The 25238-nt window shown below is 38.4% G+C and overlaps 1 protein-coding gene across 6 annotated transcripts in view; it reads right to left on the bottom strand.

The window, feature by feature from the left end:
• The window catches only part of Kif16b (kinesin family member 16B), a 302607-nt gene that overhangs the window by 153023 nt on the left and 124346 nt on the right, over positions 1-25238 (bottom strand). For all 6 annotated transcript variants that reach the window (XM_048811331.1, XM_048811330.1, XM_048811329.1 and 3 more), the window contains exons 13-15: positions 12809-12928; positions 11947-11998; positions 10128-10265 (exon numbers count right to left, since the gene is read on the bottom strand). In XM_048811331.1, the coding sequence (XP_048667288.1) occupies positions 10128-10265; positions 11947-11998; positions 12809-12928 (310 nt within the window). The remainder of the gene's footprint in view (positions 1-10127; positions 10266-11946; positions 11999-12808; positions 12929-25238) is intronic.

The following is a 25238-nucleotide window of genomic DNA, read 5'->3' on the forward strand; positions in this document are numbered from 1 at the left end:
TGTATGCATTGTGAACTATCTGTTGGTGCAGCGACTTGTGGTAGTGTTGGGGTATTTTTGCTGATGATGTCATTGGTGGTACAATTTTTCCAAAAGGAGCCGTCAATTGGCTTGGTGTATCTTCCTCCCTTCTGCTTGTCATGATCGTCCAGCTAAAATTTGGGGGCCAACAGAGGTGAGGCAAAGAACCTCACCCCCCCGCTGGTACAAAGACCTCTCCACAGGTGTGGCTGTATACTGGACCGGTAGTCAGTGACGGGTAAGATCCAATTGCAATGGTACCAACCTAAGGACCATATGTACTATTGGACAACCTAAGGCAGGCACGGTCCCTAAGCCACATGCTTGTTGTTTAAACAGAGAGGGGGAGATGTTGAGAGCCACAGCCAAAGGGGCCCCAGCAAACTTCCAGCTGCCGGCTGATGATTGGCTCACAGCGGCCCCAGCAACATCTAGCTGATTGGCTCCTCTGCAGTGATGCTCATTGGGCTGTTTCCCTGCCCTTTCAGACCACGGAGCTGCTCATTGGGGGACTTTTTTGGCCCCGCCCACGTGACCCAGCCAATCGGCCTCAAGAGCAGGAGGATTGGGGGAGGTGGAGAGAAGCTTGTGTGGGAGAGAGAGGCTTGTGGAAAGCCGGTGGTGGCAGTTGAGGCTCTGAGGGTTTTTCCTGAGAGACTGTTTTGTTTGGCGTGTGTGGTTCTAAAAATAAAGTTAGTTTCTTTTGACAAGTGGCTTCTGATTGTGCCCAGCCAGACTGCGGCACTAAGGAGTGTAGAGTAATAACTAATGTCACCGTTAATTACTCTCCTCCTTAAATTTTAGATGAGATTTTCTAATTCTGTTACTGCACAAATACATACCCTTTTTTTCTACTAAATTTTGTCACAGAATATTTTGAATGATGTATGAAACACGTCATTCTGGGTTATAACTGATATACAACTGAAACACTTGGAATCCCTAAAGGCATGTAACGGTGAATTTGGAGGCCACTGCAGCAAGAAAAATAGGTGGCTTTTTGTAATTCTGCTTCAGGGCACCTCATTCTGTATTTTAATTACTTAAGAAAACATTCTCGGCACACACACAGAGACAAGAGATGACACATCTAAAGTATGCTCGGTGAAAGAGAAGTTTTCATTTTATATGTGACAGTTGGAGAAGCCAGACTTTCTAGAGGAACATGGACTTTTCTAAAATGTCGCTGAAGGACAGGTCAGGGTAAGGGAGGATGGGTTAAGTTCTTAGTCAACTGCCTGGTTCTAGTAAAAAGAAATTGCCTTTTGTGTAATGACTTTCTTCCAAGTGTCTTTAAAAATGTTTATATTGAAATACATTATGATGATGGCATCACTTGGGAATCCTGATAGTGTAATTTCTAATAACACATTACAATACATAGAACAAATTATAGAATATGCTCTGTGATTTCCAGACACTTGTAGCACTCACTTTGTTATTTAAGATACCTGAATTATAGTACTCTTTTTCCCTATTTCAAAAATGTGAAACTAGATGGGGAAGATTAAGATCTGACATGGTGCTTGCAATGGGTAAGAAAACTGCATGTAAATACCCAGTGATTCAAACAGGACACACAGTGTGGAATTGGAAGGTGTGGGAATGGATGACAGGCATTCTGCATCAGTCTGATACTGCAGCAGGCATCACTACAGAACCATGCCATCAGATCATGAGTTGGCATCTGTGAAGGGTGTAAATGCACAATGACACCTTACCCAAAAGCCACATAAGCCTTCCCTTGTCACCTTCCCTTCAATATTTAAAATTCAAATATGGATCTACAATTTCTTGCATTGGATAAATCACTTTGACTCCTGTTTATTCTTGGTAAAGTGAAAATTGCCACAAACTTATATTCTGAGACTCTGGAGGAGAAAGAAAATTGATTTTCAATCTTTGCCACTTATGTTTCTAGCCAAATAATCAATCCATCGAGAATTACATGATGAACTGTGCACAAGCTGAGTGTAGAGCTTTATGAAACTTCAAGATGCTCCAATCCTCTTCTCAGAGAAAATTTTAGATGTGTGCATGGGTGAACAGGGCTTGAATTTTTTTTTTTTCTTAAAAACTCATGGGACATGTCTCCTGTCCTTATTCAAAGAAAATGTGGAACGTATATGAAATAATTAAGAGGGCAATTCAAAACAGTGATGATAACAAGGGAAAGATTCCACAGACCTGATGGAAAGCATTATAATAACTGGTTACATTATTAATGACTTTTTTCCCATTGGCCCCTAGTAGTCTACATTTTTGTTACAAACAACCCTTTTAACTCACTTTAGGAACAACCTCAACTACTCATTTCTAGCCTTCCACACACTCCAAGCTTTCAACAGCTGTTCCTTCCAAAATAGTTCTTACAAGATGGCCTCCATTGCCTGTCATCCCTAAGCTCTGACAGTTTCTTACCTTTCACTATTGCTCATCTACAAGCTACCCACTGGGCTACACAAATGCTACACTGTTCTTCACCTCTTGGCCTATGTTACTCCTTTACTGAAAGTGGAGCACTGACTCCCTTTGGTCTTCCACAGAAAACTCAATACACTTGTGTGTGAGGCCCCATCCTTGGATTCCCACTGCTTTTACTCCTCACGTTGCCCCTTTCCAGTCTCCAGACATTTCTTCACTACCCTCTTTGGCTGCAGTATATCTGTCAATTTTTCACCATATGCCATTATGATAAATGCATTCTTTCACTTTAGAATTTAGCTTGGAGCAAATTTCTCCCTTTTCACAAGTCTAAAGCCACCAGGAAGAGTTCTGGTTCTGTGTAAAATGGAACAAGCACATTGCCCTGTCTCTCCCACTGAATGCATTATATCCTGAATATAATGCGTGCAGCAATTATTTGAGAGCCCTGGAGAGTAAATAGTAGCAGGAAGATTGAAGAACAAAAGAATGTGAAGCACCATTGAACTGGTAGTGAATTTATTTTTTTTTTTAATCCTCCAGTGTTTCTTGGCTTGATTTAAGGGAAAAAAACTCAGAAATGGTTATTAGTGCAAAATGAAAATTCCATTAGAAGCCCTTTAGCTCAGATTAGAAGAGCAGGCAGAGGGTTGGTCCCTTGGTAGAAAGACCCAGGGAACTGGAAAGTTATTTGGGAAATAGTTAAAAGGGAACTGTTCAAGGAAAGTGATTTTAGAGTTATTCATGAACTGCACTTACCACCAGTAGTACACACATGGATCTGATCCTTGACAGTACAATGAAACTTTGAGAAATGAACTAAGAGACCACTGCTTAGGTCCCACCCTATACTCGTTGCTATTGGAACTACACTGCAAAGACTTGGAAAATTAAATCAATGTTGGAGCCAACGCCACAACCCACACAAGCTGACTACAACTCCTGGCCTGGATCAACCAGGTTAAGACCCAGAGTCTCTGAACTTAATATTCATAAAAAACATTATTATTACTCAGTGAAGGACGATTCAGGAAAATCTCAACTAGTATGGCAAAATACAATCAATGAAAAGTAATGATGAGATGACAAAGATGTTGGGATTATTTGATAAAGACTTCTGATTAGCTATTATAAAAGTGTTCCAACAAATGCTCTAACACTCTTGAAACAAATGGAAAGATAAAAAGTTTAATAAAAAAAATGATTAAAAGAAGTCAAATATTGCAACCAAAAAAAACAAAAAAAACCCCTCATTGAATAGGCTCAAAGCAGAAAAGAAGTGACAGAGAAAAAGTCCATAATGTGAAAACAGATCAATTGAAAGCCTAATCTGAAAATCAAAACGCAAAAAAAAAAAAAAAAATACCAAAAAATAAAAATATGTAAACAGAGCCTCATGGATCTGTGGGACAATGCAAAAATATTTAAATTTAATGTTACGGGAGACCCAGAATGAGAGGAAAAAAGTTTATTAAACCAGGCTGAATACTTTCTAAATCTGGAAAATGACATACAAATTCAAGAATTCCAGAAGTTCAGCAAACTTCAAACAGGTAAATGCTAAGAAATCCATGCTAAGACATATTATAAAGCCACCTTAGAGAATTGAGGCTGAAAGTGTAATTTAAAAAAGGAACAGAAAGATCAAAGAAAAAAAAAGAAAATGTATGAAATGAGAAGGAAGGGGTAAAAGAGATTGACAAATGGCTGTCTCATGTGCTGAAGTCTGGGGCACTAGGAAACTGGTCTCAGTATGATTAGCTCTGGTCAGTTGTTATCACACTCAAGCAAACACCAGTATCACATACAGACTTAAAAAACCAGATCATGTGGGCCTCATACTTAGGTTTTCTAATTTTAGGATGGGGCTTGGAAATATGCATTTCTAACAAACTCCCAGGTAATGCTGATGTTGTTGATCTGGAGTCACACTTTCAGAAACACTAGCTTTGGGCTCAATCTCTAATAGCTAGGGCTTTGACATTCAAAAATGTCTGTTGACTCAGCCTCTAGGTCTCTAATTTGGTGAAGATATATCTGATGAGTGGTCAGGGACAAGCACAGTTGTGTCCACTGGGGAGTAGACACTAATATCCACTGCCTTTTAAAACATGTACAAGGTCTCTTTTACTAACTGGATACCTTGACTGAACCACTGGAAGATGTGTTTCCCTTTCTAGTTCCCCTAAAATTCTTTTTAAATTTGTCACTGAACAACTCACAGCAGCCCTCCTGCAGATGAAAATTTTATCAAAGGCTCCTCAGCTCCACTCCACAGACAATCACCTGTTCCCTCTTTCAGAGTACTTGAATAGATGCAAATATATTTTGGCACTCAAGCATAACACATTCAAATGCACCTAAGTGTGAATTTCCCAGATGCAGTTTCTGTAGCACTTCTAAAAGGAGAGATGAATGTTCAATGGATCTGACAAACCAGCAAGAAAACCAAAGGAATACACTAATATGAATGGGAAAATTAATTACATTTAACAACTATCAGCTTTAAAATTACATTATCATAGAAGAAAAAAACAATTAAGAGGAAATAGTTCCTAAAATTGTAGGACAAATGCTGAAATACCTTTTGAATTGCAAAGCAGTTGATTGTAGTGTGTGTGTGTGTTGTGTGGAGAGAGAGAGAGAGAGAGAGAGAGAGAGAGAGAGAGAGAGAGAACACGAACAACCTATCAAGAAGAGCTCCAGGTCTATGGACAAGATACCAAGATATATCATGGTTAAATTCAAACACCTTCTTCTTTGCATGGAATTATTCTATGGAATAATAGTATGGTTTCATGGGAGTGAGGTGAAGTAAGCTTTTGAGAATCAAATCAATCAGAGAGCATAGTGAGATGAAATGTTATATATCCTATGCACCCAAAAGAGACAAGGAGAAAACCCATATGCAAGGTTTTGTTTTGTTTTTTGTTTATTTGGTTTTGGTACTGGGCAACTGAAGTCAGAGATGCTTTACCACTGAGCCACATCCCCAGCTCTTTTTTATTTTTTATTTTGAGACAGGGTCTCACTAAATTGCGGAGAGCTTTGCTAAATTGCTGCAGCTGAATTGCTAAATTGTGATCCTCCTGCCTCAGCCTCTGGAATTGCTGGGATTACAGTCATGTACCACTGTACCCAGCCTGGTTTTGGATAATAGAGACTCTGTTATGATTTGGATGTGAGATGTCCCCCAAAAGCTCATGTATGAGACAATGCAAGAAATTTCAGAGGACAAATGATTGGGTTTAAGAGTTTTAACCCAATCAGTGAATTAATCACCTGATAGAGATTAACTGAGTGGTAACTGAAGCGGTAGCGTGTGGCTGAAAGAGGTGGAAATTGGGGGTGTGACTCTGGGGTATATATTTGTATCTGGCAAGTGGAGACCTCTCTTTCTGCTTCCTGATAACCATGTGAGCTATCTCCCTCTGCCAAACTCCTCCGCCCCATGATGTTCTTCCTCACTCCCAGCCTCGAGGAATGGAGTCAGTCTTCTATGGACTAAGACCTCTGAAACCATGAGCCCTCAAATAAACTTTTTCTCCTCTACAGTTGTTCTTGTCAGATCTTTTAATCACAGCAGTGAAAAAGCTGACTAAAACAGACACCACCCCAAATCACACTAATAGCACTAACAAATGCTCTTTTTTATTGACAACGGTACCAGATGAAAAAAAATTACTGTAATTTAATGTGGGGGAAATAGTTTATGCCATTTTAAAGATGGCAGTTAACTGACTCAGGTAAAAACTTGCCCTAATAGTGACATTGTGCTAAATTTAGATAAACTATTAGTTGGCATTCATGTGTGGTAAGTGATTTAGATAAAAAAGTGGTAATTACTACTTGTGTTCTTTAATAGGACACCGTAACTAATACATTTCCAAATGAAAACAACTTACTAATGAAAAGATGCATCTCAATACAAAATCAGCACAAAACTGGAAACTCATAGTGAAAAAGTAGGATGCTATTGGTAATGCCATATGAACCAAGAATCCAATCAATTGCGAAGTTCCCATGGTTATAACTGACTGTGCCTTGGGTTAACATTCATCTGAAATTTTGTTTCTAATATTTTTCTTCTACAAAAAAGGAAATATTCCTTGGATCTGTTTCAAAATTTTTTTCTCTCGTTATGCTTTTCATGAATCCAATCAATGGGCCAGAAATCAGTGAGGTCCATTCTGAGCACCAAGAGACAATGGGTCAGGAAGGGTCCCAAGCCAATAAGCACTCCAGTAAACCAGAAACTGGGGTTAGGGCAACAAATGTGGGAGACCAGGATTGTTTGAACTTCAAGAGTCTAGGGCTGTAGGCATATATAACCCATGCCTGGCTTGGATGGCAAGAGATGAAATAGCATATACATATTAAGTTCCACAGGGATAAAGCACATAGTGATAATGAAAATCTGCTGTGACTTTTTTGGTGCAGTGTTCTGCTCCAAAATAGCAGCTACACAGCTATTCGAAGATTCATCTTCAAGAGGCTGGGCTGTCATCTGTTAATCCAGAAGACCTGACTTTGCAGAAATCACCTAAATGAGAGCGGGAAAGCACAGAAACACTATACAGAATTTACTTTAAAAAAATTGCTTCATGGGTAAGAGCCAAGATAGTTTTCTGAGTTTAAAATTACTACTGTGATTAATCCTACTCCCTATTTGTTATGTTTTAATGATTTCAAACCCTGCCTGATCAAACCCCCTCCTTCCTCACCAGTGGTTAAACACTAATCTGAAGTAGGCGTATATCATTTCCACTCACATCTTTTTATTTCTGCCAAATATTTTCATAACCATGAGCAATAAAGCATATCATTTTGTCATAAAAATACGTTCCAAAAAAGGTTAGGTAGAGAAGTCTAATCTTAATTTCTGAAAGCTATAGATGTTTTACCTAGATAGGATCTTTCACAGTTAAAGCTTGTGTAAGTTAAAAAAAAAAAAAAAAGTTACCATTTGCTCCTTTCAAGCATTGTCTTGAGTCACAAAGTCATCTTGCATTACACTGCCCTAGGACTTGTTAATGGCATTTATACTCAGTGCACAGCATTTTAACACCTTCAAACAAAGCATTTTTATGTCAATTTCATTAACAGTGACACTGAGGAAGCTGCTCAGCAGCACATCAGAATGCTAGAGTAACTCAAGTCCATCAGATCTGAAAATCATTGCATCATGGTAATAAAACACTTAAGAGCATGCCCCAGGGAAAGACAAATCCGACAATTAAACCTTCAATGCCAATTGGTACTACCACTTTCTTAGCACAAGTCATATTTGCAATGTTAAGATCAAAAAATTATTTCACTAACCAGAATAAGCATATTCTTAAATAGATTTTCCAATTAGTTACAAGTTTAAAGCAAATAAATAAATAAAAATACCACATGGAAGATAAATTATTACTCTTCCAAGGTACGATTTACAAGAGAATTAGAAAAATAATCATATCTATGTAAGCAATTTCTTCAAATTAAATAAACTAGTAATCCCTTTTTATGGGCATGGGGAAAGTAGAGGATAACCCCCAAATTAAATGGCAAATTCTAGGCAGTGCCCATATTAAACAATCTCTAAAAGGAACCAGGGTTCCTTGGAGAACTGGTAGATTCCAGAAAAGTACAAGATGAGCCTGGAATATCTTTGTCAGAAAGTAAGCAAGTGCTCACAGATACATAAGGAAAAGATAAAAGAACACAGGAGCCAGTCTGAAGAAGCTCTCACTGGCCAACCCTGGACAATTTGAACAATGAAATAAATAATGGTAAAATAGACCAAAGCCTACTAAATAAAATAGCAAGCTCTGTGAATAAATAAGTGTCAAAGAGAAAGCTTTTTTAAAATGGTACTAGGGATTGAACCCAGAGGCCCTTTTTCACTGAGCTACATCCCAACACTACTCCCACTTTATTTTAAGACACGGTCTCACTAAGTTATTCAGGGGCTTACAAAATTAAAGATGCTGGCCTGGAACTTGTGCTTTTCCTGCCTCAGCTTCCTGACTTGCTGCCACATTGTCCAGCTGAGAAAACTTACTTTTATAATAAAAAGCCAATAGATACAAAACAGAAGAAATGATAAAATATGACAGCCATGTTTGGGGAACCAACAGAATAATAATTAATTCAGAAAAAAAGTTGAATTGTAAAACCAGTGAATGAAACTATTATGCAGCACAGATCATTTACAATATCAAAGTACCTTCCCAATATACTTATTAATAACAAGGTGGGGAAAGAATTTCACAGTGTAGAAGGCTGGCCAGCTCCATCTTAACCAAGGGACCAAAGTGAGCATCCCCAGCAATGGACAAATGGAAATCATGTAATGGGACAGGAGAAAAACACATAATTTTTCTCATTGTCCTATAAAAATGCATAAACATAGCATAATCATGAGACAACATCAGATAAATCCTACATTTATGTAGGGGGTCACTGTACAACCTATCTGACCTGCCCTTTTCAAAATTGCCAAAGCCATAAAAGTCCAAGAAAGACCAAGGAACTACTCTGGACTGAAAGAGACTAGAGAGCTATGGAAACAAAATGCAAAACACAATGCTGGAAAGGATGCTGGACCAATAAATGACAAATGGCAAAATGTGAATGGGGTCTGATAATCAGACAGTGTTGGTATCAGTGTTAATTTCCTAAATTGGATGGTTATATTTTCGTTACACAGGCAAATGTCAATGTTTTTAAAAAAACCATACACACACACACACACACACACACACATACATATGTATAAGTGTGTGTGTGTGTGTGTGTATATATATACACACACACACACTTACTTAAGTATTCAGAGGTGCTAGGGTGCTGCTATAGTTTGGATCTTGAATGTTTCCCAAAGGTCCACGTGTTGAAGGCTTAGTCTCCAGCGTGGTACAAATGGGAGGTGGTGAACCTTTAAGAGGTGGGAGGTCTTCAGATAATCTAGGGATGCACCCTTGAAGGGAACTCAGGCTCTTATCTCTTCCTCTCATGCTTCCAGGCTATAAAAGGTGAGTGGTTTTGCTCTGCCACATGCTCCTACCATGATGTACTCCCTCACTATAGGCCCAAAGACATAGGGCCAATTGGTCATGGACTGGAACCTCTAAAACTCTGAGCAAAAATAAAGCTTTCTCTTTATAAGTTGCTTATCTCAGGTATTTGTTATAGTGATGAAAAGCTGACTGACACAGTCACCATTTACTTTCAATTAGTTCTGTAATTAAAATGTTCTATACCATTCTTATACCTTTTCTATAATATTGAAATTATTTCAAAAGAAAAAAAGGTATATGTATGCTATAATTATAGCTATTTATAAATAGAACATAAATAATGGAAATAAAATTATCAAAAGAAACCACAGTGGTAAAGTACTAAATTGAATGGGTACTATTTAACTTTTGAAATTTGTTTATTGTCATATTTCCATAACAGTAATAACTTTTAAGACAATTACACATATGTTCATGTTTAATTCAACAAGACAACAGATATTATAAAGAAGCCCTCCAGCAAAACAGAAGAAAATAGCATAATGCAGCCAACAGTCTTCACCCTATGCATACCTAAGTAGTAATTAATTTTAGTATGCACATGCTCCTCCACTGCCTAATTAACTTCCTTTCTTGAACAATATGTACAAAGAACTCTGAAAACCAAAAAACAGATACCTTGATTTAGATGTGTAGCCTCCATAATTTGAACACCATTCACGGAGCACTGAGACCCACTCAGGGGTATGAGAGTCACGGTCCCCCCAACATTTTCAAAGACACAGTGCTCACTCTCTAAGTCAAGGCCGTGAAGAACTAAGTTGGAAAAACAAAGGATAAAGGTTAACTTTTTAAAAATTTTGCTTTTGATATATATGACAATGATTTCCAACCATTAACTTATTTTTTATTTTAAATAATCTTCCTTTTCCAAGAAAGTTTTGTAAAGTAGATATTTATGTTTAGTGGGAAAAAAAAACAACTAAAATTTAGGAGTCCAGGGTATTAACTAATAGAAATAGAGACATACTCTAATCGTTACCTTGAAGGGTCTGCCCTCATCTGTATAAGGAAACAAGTTCCTAGATGTTAACTTTCTTTTTCTTTCTTGAGGAGAAAATAGTTGAATAACTTGTTTTAACTGAATTGAATTGCTCTGTTGGATAATAAATTAATTTCTTTTATCAGCCACCTAACGAAGGACATAAGGGCTCTGTGCGTCTAGGACTACTTATGAATTCCATAATTACAGATAATGCATTCCAGGAACAGAAACCACAGGTGAACTGAGCATGGCATGGATCTCTGGAAGCTCAAGAAGATACCAGAAGCTATACTGAGATGCCTATCACCAAAACTGTGCAAATCTTAGACCACACAGAGCATGCAGTTGCTAAGGTTTATGTAATTATGTATCACTATCCTGTGTTCTTCTTATCTGAGGAATGGCCATCCGCAATATGAATGCCTGTCAAAAATAAACATACATGCTTTTAGGGAAAGTTCCTGGCAAGGTTTCAGGAGTACAGACCATGCACTTTCTACTCACTCCACAGAATATACTACTCAACTTCTCTGGTCACAGAAAATGTATTCTTATCACTTATCATCATTAATAACTACCCCAAATGTCAAACACATAGTTCAACCAAGAGGCCTGAGTCAAGGTCTACTCAAAAACACTTAATCCTGGAGACCTGTGGAATTGGTTTTTAGCTATTCCAGGCTCAAAGTAAATAGTAAATACACATAGGAATATGCTAGGCCTGCCTAAATAGTTTATGCTTTTCAAGAAATCAGGTCCATCCCATTTATTAATTCTTGATTTTTATTTCCTGCACTTTAGGAGTCTTGTTAAGGAAATCAGGGCCTAATCCAATGTGATGAAGATAGGCCTACTTTTTCCTCAGTTAGACGCAGGGTCTCTGGTCTAATTCCTAAGTTCCTGATCCACTTTGAGTTGAGTTTTGTGCATGGAGAGAGACAGGGGTTTAGTTTCATTTTGCTGCATATGAATTTCCAGTTCTCCCTGTTTCTCACAATGCACAAAACTCTAAAGTGGATCAGGAACTTAGGAATTTGTTGAAGAGGCTATCTTTTCTCCAATGCATGTTTTTGGTGCCTTTGCCTAGTATGAGATAACTGTATTTATGTGTCTATATCCTTCCTTGAAAAGGACTTAGATCTTTTATCTGTGTCTGTTAGTATATTTTCATTAACTGCTATCCCCCTGGGATAAGTATAAATGGATTTAAATAAATTTAAAAGAGTAGAAAATATATGTAGGATGACAGGAAGGTTTCATAGCTACATTTATTTACTAAATTAATTGTTCTATGTTATTCATCTGAGTTGTGATCAAAATTACAGATACATATTATGACCAATATTGTATTTGTTCTTTTTTATAATTACTACAATGTCAGTCACTCAAAAGAAGGTTCTTAATTAAATATGATTTTTAAAAAATCATTGAGAAGAGATAATAAAGTATTACCAATATCCTGCTCTGTTGAAGCATCTTCTCTACCAACATATGTCTGACCTTCCTGGGAAGAAAAGTCAAACACTTATTAGTGAAAACAGGAGAAGGGTTCCTCCACTTTCCATTTAAGCCCAGGGAACCTGATGAACAATGCTGGGGTAGGCCTCAGTGCAATCATGGCTCAGTCTCTGCAACAATACTGCAGTGGGGGATCCAGAAAATGATAACTTAGCAATGGTTAGGCTTCCATCTTGGCATGTATCAATAATTTGCTAGCATCAGCAATTTCATCAATGTCCCTGATCTAGGGAGCTTCTCCTCCAGTGTCCAGGGGGTTTCTTTACATCTAAAGATATGGTACGTGAGTAGGTCACAAAACTCAAGTACAGTACCATTCTCCTAAAGAGGGCATTAAATTCAAGATCACAGAGACAGCCATTGATTCTGACATAGAACTCTGCCATTCAGACATGATTAACCTCCTTGGAACCAAGTCCAACAATGGGCCACACAATTTTATAATTACAACTAGGAACCAGAAAACTGTATATAAAACAAACCCAATTATAGGAGCTTGTAACTTTTCTTCCTCTTTCTACCTTTTTGTTCCTCACTTCCCTTTTCCTGACTCTCTGAAGCAGAAGCCAAAATGAATGACTCATCATTTAACTTCAGAACTACATAAACATGGGAACTTCAAGTACCAGAGAATCCCAGTGAACTGCTGAAATTCCCTAAAGGGCTCAAGAACTTGTTGTATATTCTTTAATTTAATAGCTGTATTCATGGCCATAAAGCATTATAATAAACCTTGCTAGTGTCTAAAGGGAAAACTGGAAGCAAAATGAGAATGTTCCACTTAAGCAGTTTCTACCTTCAAGTGATATAAGATGATTCCAGTACTCAGAAGGTCATCATCAATGCCAATCAAATGAGGCAGTTCAGAATCCAAAACAACTCCAATCCCCTCCTTCCTAAGCGCTAGAGTTTGTTCCTGAAATCGGGAGAAAAGGAAAAGGTTACTTTGGGGAAAGAGAACATCATATTTCATATTCCTTACGTTGTTAATTGATGTCTTATTTCTTATTAAAAAACTGCAAGAAAAATGGACTTTAAACTTCATGTTGAAATCCTGGCAGGTGGTAAGCAAAGTGAACCTGAAACATATAAATAAAAAGCTCAATTTAAAATTAATTAGGCTTATAACGTGATATATAACTTTTCAAGGGCAATCTCACAGCCCATTTTCCTTAGGAAAGATTTCAGGATCACCCTGAAAGATTACTACAAAGTAATCTTTCTTCCTTCTTCAGAACCTTTGCACTACTTAAATTCTGGAAGTTTCCTTAACTGCATGTTTTTCTCTCTAGTTACTATGGTGAACTATGTATATTCTTGAGAGCAACCCTTGCCTGTGCATTAGGTATCCCTGTACCACAGGTGACCTCAGTCTCCTGAATCAGCAACTTCTCCCACCTACTGGATCATTCTCGCACACATACAAATCTGCTATAGCTCTCCCACCAACAACCACTATCCTGATCACCTCCCTTGGTCCTACCTTTCCCTCTAACTACCACCAATTTCTCCATGCCCTATGAGAGAAAATCACCAGTCAAATTTCCTTACACATGTGGCTCTCCAAGTTCTTCCCACTCTCTCTTTTGAACCCAGGAGGTGGTTTTAGACCTCTACCTATACTGACACCCTTTATCTCATCCTGACTCTTGACTCTAGCTGCCATCCACATACTAGACTCTCAAAACTGCCAAGGAAGATCTCTCCCTTAGATTCTGTACTTATGTATGTGTATCTCCTATTCAATACATCTGTGGGGATTTCAAACAGGCAGCTCAAACTTAACACAATAAGAAATACAACACAAACCTGTAGACTACCACATCTCAGTAAATGCCGACCTTGAACCAAAAACCAGGGCTTTACTTTGCTTTCTTTCTTTCTCTAAACCCTATGTCTACAGTATTGATTCCTATTTTCAAAATATGCTTCATATCTAGTAATACCAAACCACCTGCACCACTTCACCCTGGCCCAAATCATCATATTTCATCTGCATTACTGCAACAACCCAGGCCATCACTTATACCCCTTGTAATATATGCATAACCCAGGAGCCAAAGAGATAACAAAGCAGGTTACTCCTTTGCTCAGATCCCTTAAGTCACCTCCAGTTTCACTGAGATACAAGCCCAAGTTTTCATAATGTTTTACAAACTCAAATGCTCTCATCACCCCCTAACCTGCATTTGTCTTCCATCACTGCCCTTCCCCACCTTGCTCACTCGTATCTAGGAGCCATGATTCTTTGCTGCTCCTCAAATTTGCCAGCCTGCCCCATCTTAAGGCTTGAATCACACTTTTACTTCTGCTTTTTTGACTACAGTTTCTTTTGTCATTGCTATCCCTCTCTTCCCTGAGAGCAGGGTCTCTTAATCTCCACAAAATTGACATTTATAATTTCTTTATTCTCATGTACTAGTGGATATTTAGCAGAATCCCTGGCCACTATCCACTAAATGCTAGTAACAAACCACCCTCCCCCAAAGTGGTGACAACCAAAAACCAGACATTGCCAAATGTCCCCCTGGGGGACAAAATCGGCCCCAGTTGAGAAGTGCTTCCTTAGATACATACATAATTTGACCCATCACTACTCTGCTCAAAGACACCTTACCTATTGCCCCATACAAAACAGCAAGTACCCACCTTCCACATGCTGATTTGTATCTCTTCTTAGCAATTATTACACATGTAGAAACTCCTCAACTAATATTTGCCAAATGAATGAGTGGATAGATCCATGGAATTCAGAGCATGTTACTAGTGTGACCCCTCAGGGAAGGGACCATATCTTAACATCAAACCCAACTGGCCCAAAATAAAAGATTTCCAAAATCAGGTTTTTAGGGAAGTCCAAGTTGGGAAGAAGACACAATCCAGAGACCAAAGGTAAAATTTCAGTCTTGATGTTGAACTCTGATGAATTCAGACTGAGTCACACCTAAGAGCATGACAGTGTGCTCAGTGACTATGGAGCAAAAAGGAGCATGTTCCAAGCTATCAACAACCAGGGCTTCTGGTCATGCACATTTCTGGTGAACCTCTCCCTGGCCACCCACCATAGGACAACAATGACCAAGGCTCATCTCTATATCTCAGAACTGCACAAAACATAATTGCTATTCCTTACATTCCTGGCATGGAATAACATATTTTGGTGTCATTTAAATATTCAAACAACATGCAATCTGCCATTCCTTCGGTAAAAGAGTCAGAACTTCTCAAGCCAGTGTCAAAGCAAAACTCAAATCTTGCAGACAAGGGAGCTCCTATGAGATTCTAGGAGTGGGCAGTGAAGAGAGAAAGGGTCCTCAGGCCTTTCTCTCTACAGATATTTAAGTCTCAAATGCACACCCACAGACCTGGAGTCAATAGAATGAAGGCGATGAAATGAAGTGGCAAAAAAAAAAAAGATGGTTTAAAAAAAATACACACATAAAAAGCACCACTTGAAAGAAAGCAATTTAATTTAACAACCATTAAATAGATACAGAGAAAATGACCACTGCATAACTTAGATTCAAGAAAAGGAAATGAAGCGTATCATTGTTCTTCAATTACTTCTCTTATCAGCCAGCTCTCATTCCATGGCTCAGAAGCTCAGGATCAGAGGTCAGAGACTTCAGTAACCTTGATTTACTATCCTGAGGCCTCTGCAAATCTTGGCTAAAATGAGCACTCTACATAAAACAACCCCTACTCCTACCTCTCAGACATCAGTAGAATTCATGCTTTTCTTCCTGCCCATAAAATTCAAGCAAAAGTGGGAAGTACGTGATTTCTTTTTCAAAGATATATATTATAGTAGAGAATTTAATCACACAGCTCCATTTTATGAAACAATGCCCCTATTGGAAGGTCTGGTCTCTCTGAACTACTAGAATAGTGCACGCAAGCTAAGTAGCCCTGTGGCAATGAATTCTTTCAGGCTTCTAGGTCCATATAAAAAGGAGAGTGATTATTCTCATAGGTCCAGAGGCATATGTATTTTCCTTCTGAAAAAAAAAAAGTGGACAATAAACCATCCCTTCCCCCCCACAAAAAAAGGCAATATTTTAAACTATAACAGTTCCTACTCAAACTAGACAAATTGCTTTGGACTACATCCACGTTTAGTTTAATGTTCCAAAAAAAAAAAAAAAAAAAAAAAACCCCACTGAAAAACACTTTTTTTCTTCCTTGATGTAAGTTTCATAGACTTTGAAAAGCACTGCAAATCCATAACTCCGGAGCCATTAGGTCAAAAGCATTATTTTTTCTGACCAATCCCCAATGTGATACAAACACAAAAAAACATAAAGCACATACTCACACACTCTTCCAGACATATAATAGGTAAAACATGAATTAAGAGAAAATTTTTCAAGATTGAGAGTGGGGGCAGATGAATTTATGATTAATGCTGCCCTAAAGCTCTATGACATTCAAGCTGCATTCAACTACAAGATATTATAAAAGTGTCACCTCATAAAACTGAGAATGAAGGTTTAAATCATTGCTCAAGTGAAAAAGTAATTTCAGACAAAAATATCTATCACGTATAAAATATTTATTGAGTGGCATCTACTGTTGTACATAATTTATGAAACACCTCTTGGATAAGATGGAATACTTAGCATAGTAGAGCTGGCCACCGTCCCCAACTCCTGGCATGCTGGATCCCAAAGAAAGAAAGAAGGAAAGAAAATACGTGGAATTGCACATATCTTGCAATGAGACAAAGCTTTCAGTAACCAAAATTAATTGAATAAAAAAAGACACTATAGACTGATTAGAAGTGTCAAAACATAAATATTATGTTCATTACATTAGCAAATAATATACTCATCCTGGAGCATGGTGGCACACACCTGTAATCCCAGCAACTTAAGAGGCTAAGGCAGGAGGATTACAAGTTCAAGGCCAGCCTCAGTAATGTAGCAAAACCCTCAGCAACTAGTGAGACCCTGTCTCAAAAAATAAAAAGGACTGGGGATGTAGCTCAGTGGTTAAATGCCTCTGGGTTAGATTCCCAGTATATCCCCCCCCCAAAAAAAACACCTTTCCTTCTACCTCCAGACACTATTCAGTTAAAATACCCCTGAATTTAAAACACTTGTCCAATTCACAATAGCTAGACTGTGGAACCAACCCAGATGCCCTTCAATAGATGAATGGATAAAAAAAAATGTGGCATTTATACACAATGGAATAGTACTCAGCACTAAAAAATAACAAAATCATGGCATTTGCAGGGAAATGGATAGCATTAGAGCAAATTATGCTAAGTGAAGCTAGCCAATCCCTAAAAAACAAATGCAGAATGTCTTCTTTGATATAAGGGGGGGGAACTCAAAACAGAGCAGGGAGGAAGAGCATGAGAAGAAGATTACCATTAAATAGGGATGAGAGGTGCATGGGAATGGGAGAGAGAAGGGGAATTGCACAGAAGATGGTAGGAGACCCTCACTGTTATGCAAAATTACATATAAGATGGTGTGAGGGGAAAGAAAAAAAAAGAGAGAGAGAGAAATGTGTCACAGTAGATTGGGTAGAAAGAGGGGAGGGGAAGGGAGGGGAGGGGGGGATAGGAAGGGTAGCAGAATACAGTAGACACTAGTATGGCCCTATGTGTAAACGTGGCTGTATAACCAATGTGATCCTGCAATCTGTACACGTGGAAAAATAAGATTACATACCCCATTTGAATCAAATGTATGATATGTCAAGATCATTGTAATGTTTTGAGCAACTAATAAAAAAAATTAAAAAAATAAAACATTTGTCCAGTGCTGGGGCTGACACAAAATCACCTATGCTGCATTCTGGGGGCTGTGGTGAGTTGCAAACAGGGCTGCCTAGATTCTGGGGGTAATTTGACTCACTAGGAGAATCCTTTGTAACCACCATAACTACGCGTTTTAGTCATCTTTTGTGCCACTGTGACCAATATGCTTAATAAGAACAACATAGTGGAGGAAAAGTTTATTTTGCCTCACTGTTTCATTCCAGTCCATGGTTGGTCAATTCCATTGCTCTGGGCCCAGAGTGAGGCAGAACATCATGGTGGAAGGGTATGGTAGAGGAAAGCAGCCCAGGCCATGGCAATCAGGAAGTACAGAAATTTCTGCTTACCAAGAAAAAAATATATAAACCCCCAAAATACACCCAGTGACCTACTTTCTCCAGCCACACCCTACCAGCTTATAATTACTGCCCAATTAATCCATCAATGCATTAATTCACCAATTAGTTTACACCTTTCATGATCTCATCATTTCACCTCTAATAGTCTTGTGCTGTCTCACACATGAGCTTTTGGGGGACACCTCATATTTAAACAATAACACTGACCATTATTGCATTGAGCAGGATTCTACCTGCTCAATTATTCTTTTAATCAGAACTATATCCTTAGTATCTAGCACTGTTGCCTTACAAAACTCAATGACTTTCTTGAATAAATGAGTAAGTGAAAACTAACTGGGTTGGGCATGTAGCTTAGTGGAAGAATGTATGTTTAGCATGCATAAAGTCTGGGGTTCTATTCCCCAAACAAAACAACAACCACCAAAAAAAAAAACTCATCAAGATAAAAACCTATCTTATATATTTATTTTTTCCTTTTGGGAAGCCCACCTTAGAGCTAGATTTGAGTTGAAAAAACTTGGGAAACATTGGCAATGAGTCTGCTCTGCTTTAATTAAGAGAACTCTAAAAGTGGAAATTATATTTCCTCACACTGAGTATATTTGGTGAATACAGCTGCTGCAGGCATACAGTAATCATTGAATAGGTACTATTTACTTGGTACTATTATGAGTGATTTTTAAGTGTAAATTTTTTTTTTTTTTTAGTAAAAACACCCAGAAATTCAATGTTGGAATCTTTCTGTGGAAATTTATGCAATGGCAAATTATATATATATATATATTGCACTAACTAGCAATGACTCACATCTATAAAGTGCATTTAACTTCTGCAACCCTGAGCAAAAATCACTTAGCAAAAGTGGGGGAGGAGTCACAAGTGGGTTAAATCAGCACCCAGAATGATGACCAGAGGGAGAGAAAATATCAAGCAGACAGGAAGACTTCTATAAAAAATACAATTATCCTGTAGCAGAGCTACTTTTAAGTTAAGTAAAAATTGCATGTGATTTTATTGAAATTTAACAGATGGCAAAGAAACTCAAATATTTGTCGTATTTCAATGAAATGTTTCTTTTTCACAAGCTATTCACTGTGTATACAATGATTTTAAGCACCATTACCCAAGTTTGCACCTGTTTGGGAGTATTTGCCTCCTTTGACACCTGAATGACATCACAGCTGTGTCAACATGGAGCCACATGTTGGGTCATATTTCCTTTCCCTTGAGATGTTGAAGACATGGCTCTGTGGATTCACAAATTGAATACTACTCAAGGAAATATTAAGCTAGTCTGACTAATTTTAGTCTATGACAGATAATTTGGTTTTCTGCCTGGGTGTTTAAAGAATTTTTCCTTTATCCTTGAAATTCAACAGCTTGGTTCAGATAGATCTGTGTTGAACATTTTGTACTCTACATTTTCCTGGAAAACAACACTTTCTCCTTATCTGTAGATTCAGTTTTTTTATTTACTCTTTCATTTCACAAAGTTGTCTTATTTTATTTTCCATATTCTGTTTCATTTGTTGACTGTCTACTTTAGTAACACCAATTACTCTTCTATTATGCTTTGTCCTTTATATCTTTTAGCTTCTGATTGCTCTAATATCTTGATCATTTCATTTGTTTTCACTGACATTATACAGCATTTACTCTCTTAGTAACTTGATTTTCAGTGGCATCTACTCTTTTCCTTCCATGTTCCTAATTTTATTTATTAGTCCTATAATGATGTTGTTTTGGACCTCAAAATCTTTCTTTAGTCTGCAATCTGCCTTTTTTCATCTCATTCTGCTTTTTATTATCATCTTGCTTTGTTTATTGAATTCATGTTTCTCATTAACTTGTTCCATGGAATAAAACAATTGTAAGGAACTACTATCCTTTAAGATCTGTTTTCATGGAGATTAGAATCTTCTGTCTTTTGCATGCTGTATTTCCTTTCTCTCTCCCTCCCTCCCTCCCTTTCTTTTTCTCAGTCTATCCATTCACCCATGGCTACAGTTAGGTTTATTATGGTACTACTTCTTTCTTTACCTTGCAGATGCTTAGATATATCTTTCCAGAAAATCCCGTATGCTCTAACACAGGAACCTTGTCCAGTCACAAAGGATCTTTCACAGTTAGAAGGCTGAGTAAGTCTGAGTTCTACCCACTTTTCTCTAGCCAGATGCAACAACAGAGAGCTAGGGGATTTCAACTAAGGAACTGTAAAGCCTTTATTTCAGTATCTGGGCTCTGCCCTCTTTTACCAAAGTTGTTAAATACCCTGACCAGGTGCCTTCCTCCTACTTGGGAAGAGAGAGGGAAGCAAGTCCACAAGCTTCCCTTTGTTTCACCAGGCATTGCTTCGAGAGAGCATCAATTCTGCCTTTCACTTTGTCCCGGATCCACCATCAGTCACTGATATTCCTTCTCAATAAGAATAGGAAAATCAAATTGTTCCTCCCAAGATTAAGGACACTGAGGAGGGTGTTAGAATCCCCCCAGACTCAGCTTATGGGGTGCAGGCTTAGAAGCATCACATCTAAATCTCCCCTTTCCCTCAGTGGCCAGCACATGACCTTCCTCATCTGCTTCCTCTTAATGATTTCATAGTCACTGCTGCAGGCTTATATGTTCGTTTTGCTACTTATCACTGTTTATTCCTTTCCTTGAATATCTATAATGTTGCCTCCAATGCCTCTTTAGCACTGAAGTCAAGAATAGTATCTTCAACAAGCTACAAAAAAAGGAAGGAAACGGGGGAGCTTGAGATGTGGGAGATTTCTTAAGCAAAAACATAGAGGCTGGAAACATGAGCATAAACACAAAGAACCACTGGACATCCAGTTGAACTGATAAACCTGGAACCATGGTATGGAAAGCCAGGCAGATGGGTTACTACTTGATTCAAAGACTGGAAAACTACTGAGACTTCTGAAAATGGAAGTTGGCTGAGTCGTCAGAAGATGAACCTGACAAAGATGTGTAGGATGAATAGGAATAAAGGGAGAGGGGAAACGGTATTAGAAAGGAAGCAAGAGCTTAAGAGGCACTGCAAGTAGATGGACTGTGTGACAAACAGTTTAGAATTACTGACCTTAAGAAAAGGCATTTTCAACTGTTTTATTCCTCTTAATGAGAAATATGGAAATTGGAAAGTTGCAAGAAAATCTGATATACATGCAAAAGAGATTTATTGCTAGGGAAAAAAAAACCTGACATTTCCTTGCAATACTTTCCATGTAGCTCAGTAAGTAGACAGTGTTTTTAAAGAAAAAAAAACAAAACACTAATTTGACTGGAAATTGTTGTCTAAAACTTACTTTTAAAAAATAATATACAAATGCTTTTCTTGTCACAAGAAAAAAATTAGCCTGAAATCTTAAAAGCATATTACAAGCTGGCATTTTCCCAAAAACTATTGTTTCTTATGTATTATTTTCTACATAGAAAGACTTTTATCTCCTAACAGAGAAATGAAATAGTTGCCAAAATTACTGAGACTGAGAAGTCAACGAAGCAATCAACTGCCTCGACTATGAAAGTGCTTTCTACATGAAATCTGAGCAAGCCATAATGAAAAGAGATAGAGTGCCCTTCATAATCCTGCAGGAAGTAACTTTTTAATTTTTGATATGTCCCCATAGAGAATGATGGAGTGAATACAAATAGCATTTGCAGGCATGTTCTATGTCCCTGTAAAGCTGATAGAGAAGAATCCTTCACTTGAGAATCCCCCCAGACTCAGCTTATAAGGTTCAGGCTTAGAAGCATCGCATCCAAATCTTCAAATGAAGATTCTTCAAGTAAAGGATTTGTTAATTATACCATTTGAATCATAATCATGTTTTAAAATAAAGAAGAAGAAATAGAACAGTTTATGAAAGTTAAGAACAAATGCACCAGGGATTAGCCTGTATTAAAACTAGGCTCTTGGAAGGAAAAGGCCCAGGTGGGAAGGCAATCCATGTGCTGAAAAAGAGAACAAAAATCAAGTGGGTCAACCTGGAGTCACCCTTTACCTCTCTCTCAGTCTCCAACCACACAACCAGACCATCAGTGAGTCAGACTGGCTCCATTTGCATGATGTGGCCTGAATTACCCACAACCTCCTGTCTCTACTGATGGTCTCGGCTAGCTCCCTCTTCTACCTGGAATCTCTACTGATCTTTCTGCTTCTTCTCTTGTTACCCTACAATCTACTCACTATATGGCAGCCAGAGACATCTTTTCAAAACCTCAAGAGACCAGAGGTAAAACCCTATAGTGGTTTCCCAATGCATTTAGAATTAAGATGGCCTCCACATCTCACTTAATTTTTCCCCACCCACCCCTCCGACCTCATCCTCCCTCCACATGCCTTACAATGCTCCAGACACAGAGGCTCCTCATTCATATTGTGAGGCCCACCTCCAAGTGTAGTTCTGTTTACCTGGGCGATTCCCCTGACCCCAGCTCCCTGTGGCTTGTCCTTCTTGTTAATCTGCTCTTTTCACACACACTGCCTCTTCTCTTAGGGATCAGAGACACCAGTGAGAGAGATGAATGAGATCCTTACTCAGATGATGTTTACCTCCTTTGCAGGGACCCACCTCTATTCCCAGGCACACTCTATATTCTACATGGTTCACTATTTTCAGAGCACTCAAGGCTATCAAAATTATCTCATACAATGATTTACTGTCTGCCTGCCCCTCCAGAAAGCAAAAAGTGGGTCTAGATCAACATTTCAGCCCAGGGAAGACCGATCAGGATGTGGTCAGTGAGGAACAAACCACAGAACAGTCTGTTTCAGTAAGTGGCCAAGACTCTCTCTATCAGTCCTGTTTTCATTCTCCTTACCAGGCAAAAGCAGCTCTTAAACCTCAAAACAATAGTTAAAATAGCCAAAGTTAGAATCTAATAAGGGAAACTTGCTTAAATGTTAACATTTGATTCTCAATGACTAGCATCCCAATTTAATGTGTCTAGAAAAATGTGTAGCTAGCATTGCTAAGTTGATATAGGATCAGCACCAACTGTATCATAGAAATTGAACTAGGAATGCAAAAGGCTTGCTTTTTCTATAGCTTTGAAACAACTCATAATTATCATGCCTATGGTAAAAAGAAGCACATTTGACAGAAGGTAACTAAGATTCACAAGGGCAAAACTGGGAAGAGAATGATCTGGCTCCCACATACCCTATGGTACTAACAAACCAAAATTCCTGGCATACTGGAAGTCAGCCCCCAACCAGTAAATATAATTAATATTGTCCTTTTAATGAACAGAAACTCTTGGGGCAGTTAAATTTCCACTAGAGTTCTCACTGCAAAAACATCATTCTTTATTTAAACACTACACGCTAACTGTTGGCATGCAGTTCAGAAAAGATGCTGTGTAGATCTTTTTGATGAAACAGTCCTCTTTGCTGAGCAAATCATCCAGATGTCGGTATTTAAATTATGCAAAATACATAATACCAATTAAAGAAATTATGTGTGAAAATATGCAGGAGCAAATTTCCTCACATTAATATTTAACTAGACTTTTTAAGTAGAGCAAGATCTTATGATCACAAGTACTTTAGTATATTTGACCTAAATGGAAGCTGAAAATATCTAGAAGGGTTCATCAGACAGTTCTACAAGGGCATTTCCTATGTAGTAGAAATTTTACCATATAGACAGTAAATGAAAGATTCTTTTAAATGAAATGTTGTATCCCAGAAGGCATCAGTATAACAATGGCCTTTAACTCTGGTCTAAAAGCTGACCTGCTCTTATTTCTCACCTACCAAAATATGCAAGCTCATCTCTATTTCCCAGCCTTTGCTCCAGGGAAAAAAGTAGCTCTCCTGTTCCCAATCTGATCTTTCCTTCCCCTCCCTCAGGAAACAATTGGACTCTGTTCTGATCCACTGAGGCCCTTTCCTCTGCATTGACCACAGCTTCTGGCCTAATTACTTGGATCTTAGTTACACATAAACCAGTGACTTTATGTCCATACCTCGCTAGTTTCTCCTGCTAGACCAGTGGATTTTCCAAGGAGCTTTCAAAAAGTACTATGCCAAAGCCCATCCCTGGTCCTTTAAATGAGTACCTCAAGGAAAGGGACTGGGGAAAAGGTTGTTTTTTGTTTTTGTTTTGCTTTAAACTCCCAGGTATTCTGCATCCAGGATTGAGCCATAAGTCTGTATTCTCCAAACAACCAACATGTCTATTCTGCTGTGTGCATTTTGTGATTCCTCAAAAGGACAAATAATGAGACATAACTCCCTCATTCCTCAGTTGGCCTCTTCTATGATTCACTCGACCAATGGCTAAAGAGCATCTGCTAATTGTCAGCTACTAAATTAGGGATATACTGATGTGTGAAACACACACACTCCTACAGGTTATCTATACCTACAACTTTAGATCTGGATCTATATCTACACTTATATGTAAAGATACACCCACGTTATATCAACATATCTATAGGTATATCTAGGCATCAATGAATTAATCTTTAAATAGACTTATCTATGTTTGCTGAGTTAGCTTTACATTGCTGTGACCAAAAATACCTGACAAGACCAACTTAGAAAAGGAAAGGTTTATTCTGGCTCATGATTTCAGAGGTTCATTCCATGGACAACTCTATTACTCTGGGCCCAAGGTGAGGCAGAACATCATGGCAGAAGTTTGTGGTAGGTCACTGGGCAGAGGAAGCGTCCTAGAAGTGTTCATATTCCTTGCAGCCCCTACACACACACACACACACACACACACACACACCTCTCTCTCTCTCTCTCTCTCTCTCCCCCCCCTTCCCCTCTCTGCCTCATGGCCAACATGACACAAACAGCTTTCCTCCACTGCTGCCCTTCTACCATGGCATTCTGTATCACTTCAGGTCAAAAGCAGTAGTGCACCAACCATGGACTGAACTTCTGAAACTGTGAGCCAAAATAAACTTTTTCTCCTTTAAGTTGGTCATGTCAGGTGTTTTGGTCACACTGATGAAAACCTAACACACACAGAAATTGGCCCTGAGAAGTGAGGGCGTAACCATGAATAAACTGTCATTCAGAAACCCCTGGATGTGGACGGCAGGGGGAGTTTGGAAAAGTTCGGAGATAC

This window comes from Marmota marmota, unplaced genomic scaffold (assembly GCF_001458135.2).
Source record: "Marmota marmota marmota unplaced genomic scaffold, marMar, whole genome shotgun sequence".
In the NCBI taxonomy this organism is placed as follows: domain Eukaryota; kingdom Metazoa; phylum Chordata; class Mammalia; order Rodentia; family Sciuridae; genus Marmota; species Marmota marmota.